The sequence below is a fragment of the Physeter macrocephalus genome, chromosome 17 (genome assembly GCF_002837175.3).
Source record: "Physeter macrocephalus isolate SW-GA chromosome 17, ASM283717v5, whole genome shotgun sequence".
Taxonomy (NCBI): Eukaryota; Metazoa; Chordata; class Mammalia; order Artiodactyla; family Physeteridae; genus Physeter; species Physeter macrocephalus.
Genome location: NC_041230.1, coordinates 9,410,434 through 9,412,315, shown reverse-complemented (window position 1 = coordinate 9,412,315; position 1,882 = coordinate 9,410,434). Strand labels below are relative to the sequence as shown.

At 42.2% G+C, this 1,882-nt stretch overlaps 1 protein-coding gene across 1 annotated transcript in view; it reads right to left on the bottom strand.

Annotated features, from left to right (window-relative positions):
* Nucleotides 1-1,051: 1,051 nt before the first annotated feature.
* ZNF285 (zinc finger protein 285) overlaps nt 1,052-1,882 on the bottom strand; it is an 11,208-nt gene continuing 10,377 nt past the window's right edge. Inside the window, 1 exon segment of the mRNA XM_024132729.2 lies at nt 1,052-1,243. Coding sequence (XP_023988497.1) covers nt 1,052-1,243 — 192 coding nt within the window.

Here is a 1,882-nt window from a genome sequence, read left to right as displayed (position 1 = left end):
CCTGTGCTCCGCAACGGGAGAGGCCACAGCAGAGGGAGGCCCGCATACCACAAAAAAAAAAAAAAAAAAAAAAAAAAAAAAAAAAAAAATACATTGCTACTGAAGATGAATAAAGATATTGTAAAGGTATCTCCTCCTCCCAAATCCAACTATAATCCGAAACTAAATCACTATTTTGGTAGGAACTTGACAAAATGAGCACCTTCTAAAAACCCATCATTAAACAAGACTGCTGAGAAACAGTGGTGTCTGCTTCTGACAATGAACACTTTGGCTTGGCCTTCTATAGTTGTTACTCACTTCAGTAAATGTTAGTTTTACTTAATTTTATTAAGACTATTTGCAGGACACCATTTTTTTAAATTGCATTTAAGATGTGAGCTGACAAACTTTTTCACTACACATTATGGAGGTTCTCTATTGCATGGGATTTCCTATGTCCATAGATTGCACTTTTGGTAAAGTTTTATCACATGCACTCCACTTGGAACAGGTCTCTTTTATGTACAGACCAATGAATGAAGATTCTCACTAAAGAAGTCCTACCTACACCACTTAAATGCCTGCACTGCCACAGAGTGCCTCAAAGATTTAAAAGTTTTAGGGACCTCCCTGTTGGGCCAGTGGGTAAGACTCCATGCTCCCAATGCAGGAGCCCGGGTTCGAGCCCTGGTCGGGGAACTAGATCCTGCATGCATGTAGCAACTAAGAGTTCACATGCCGCAACTAAGAAGTCCGCATGCCAGAACTAAATATCCCTCATGCCACAATGAAGATCCTGCGTGCCGCAACTAAGACCCGGCACAGCCTAAATAAATAAATAAATAAATAAATATTTAAAGTTTTGAACTCGAATTCTAATGTTGCTTCCTTAGGTGGATACCAGTGACTGTGAAATATGTTGCTATTAAATCCCTCTGTACTAGGCAGTACAGCCTAGGCAATGTTGTAACAAATAAACTGTCCAAATCCCAGTAGTGTAACACAATAAATGTTTATTTCTCACTCAAAAAAAAAAAAAAAAGTCTAACACAGATAACCACCTTCCCCATCATTCCCGTCTGGAAGAAACAGCCTCCAAAATCACTACGACAGGAAAGAGAAGCCTGGAGGACATCGCCAGATGCTTGTAAGGGCCAGTCCTGGAAGTAGTGTATATCATTTTTGCACACACTCCACTGGTTGAAACTCGATCACATGGGCCCACCCTTAACTGCAAGGCCTGCTGGGAACTGGAGTCTTCCTATGTGCCCAGGAAAAAGAACCAGTACGAATATGAATACGTATCACTATATCTGCCACACCCTTAAAATATCACTTCTACAGAGCTTCTCCTGTGTGGAAATTCTAATGGATTTGAAAACCTGAGTATGACCTAATTCTTACCATACTAATAACATAGCTCTCATGTCTGAGCACTATTTTGAATGTTCTTAACGGAGACTATCTTTCTAGAGGAGACTCCAAAAACAACAACAAAAAAAAAACCACAAAATCACCTAAAGATTATGGCTGGACTGAAGTTCTTACTCTCCTTATCCCAATTAGAATTTCCTTCCTGGGCATACCCATTAATGGAAATTTGACCTGTAACTATTGCCACAAACCACCCATTTGTCAAGAATCACTTTCTAAATTCAAAAAATAAACAAATAGGGCTTCCCTGGTGGCGCAGTGGTTGAGAGTCCGCCGGCCGATGCAGGGGACAGGGGTTCGTGCCCCGGTCCGGGAGGATCCCACATGCCGCGGAGCGGCTGGGCCCGTGAGCCACGGCCGCTGAGCCTGCGCGTCTGTCCAGAGCCTGTGCTCCGCAACGAGAGAGGCCGCAACAGTGAGAGGCCCGCGTACCGCAAAAAAATAATAAATAAATAAATAAATAAAT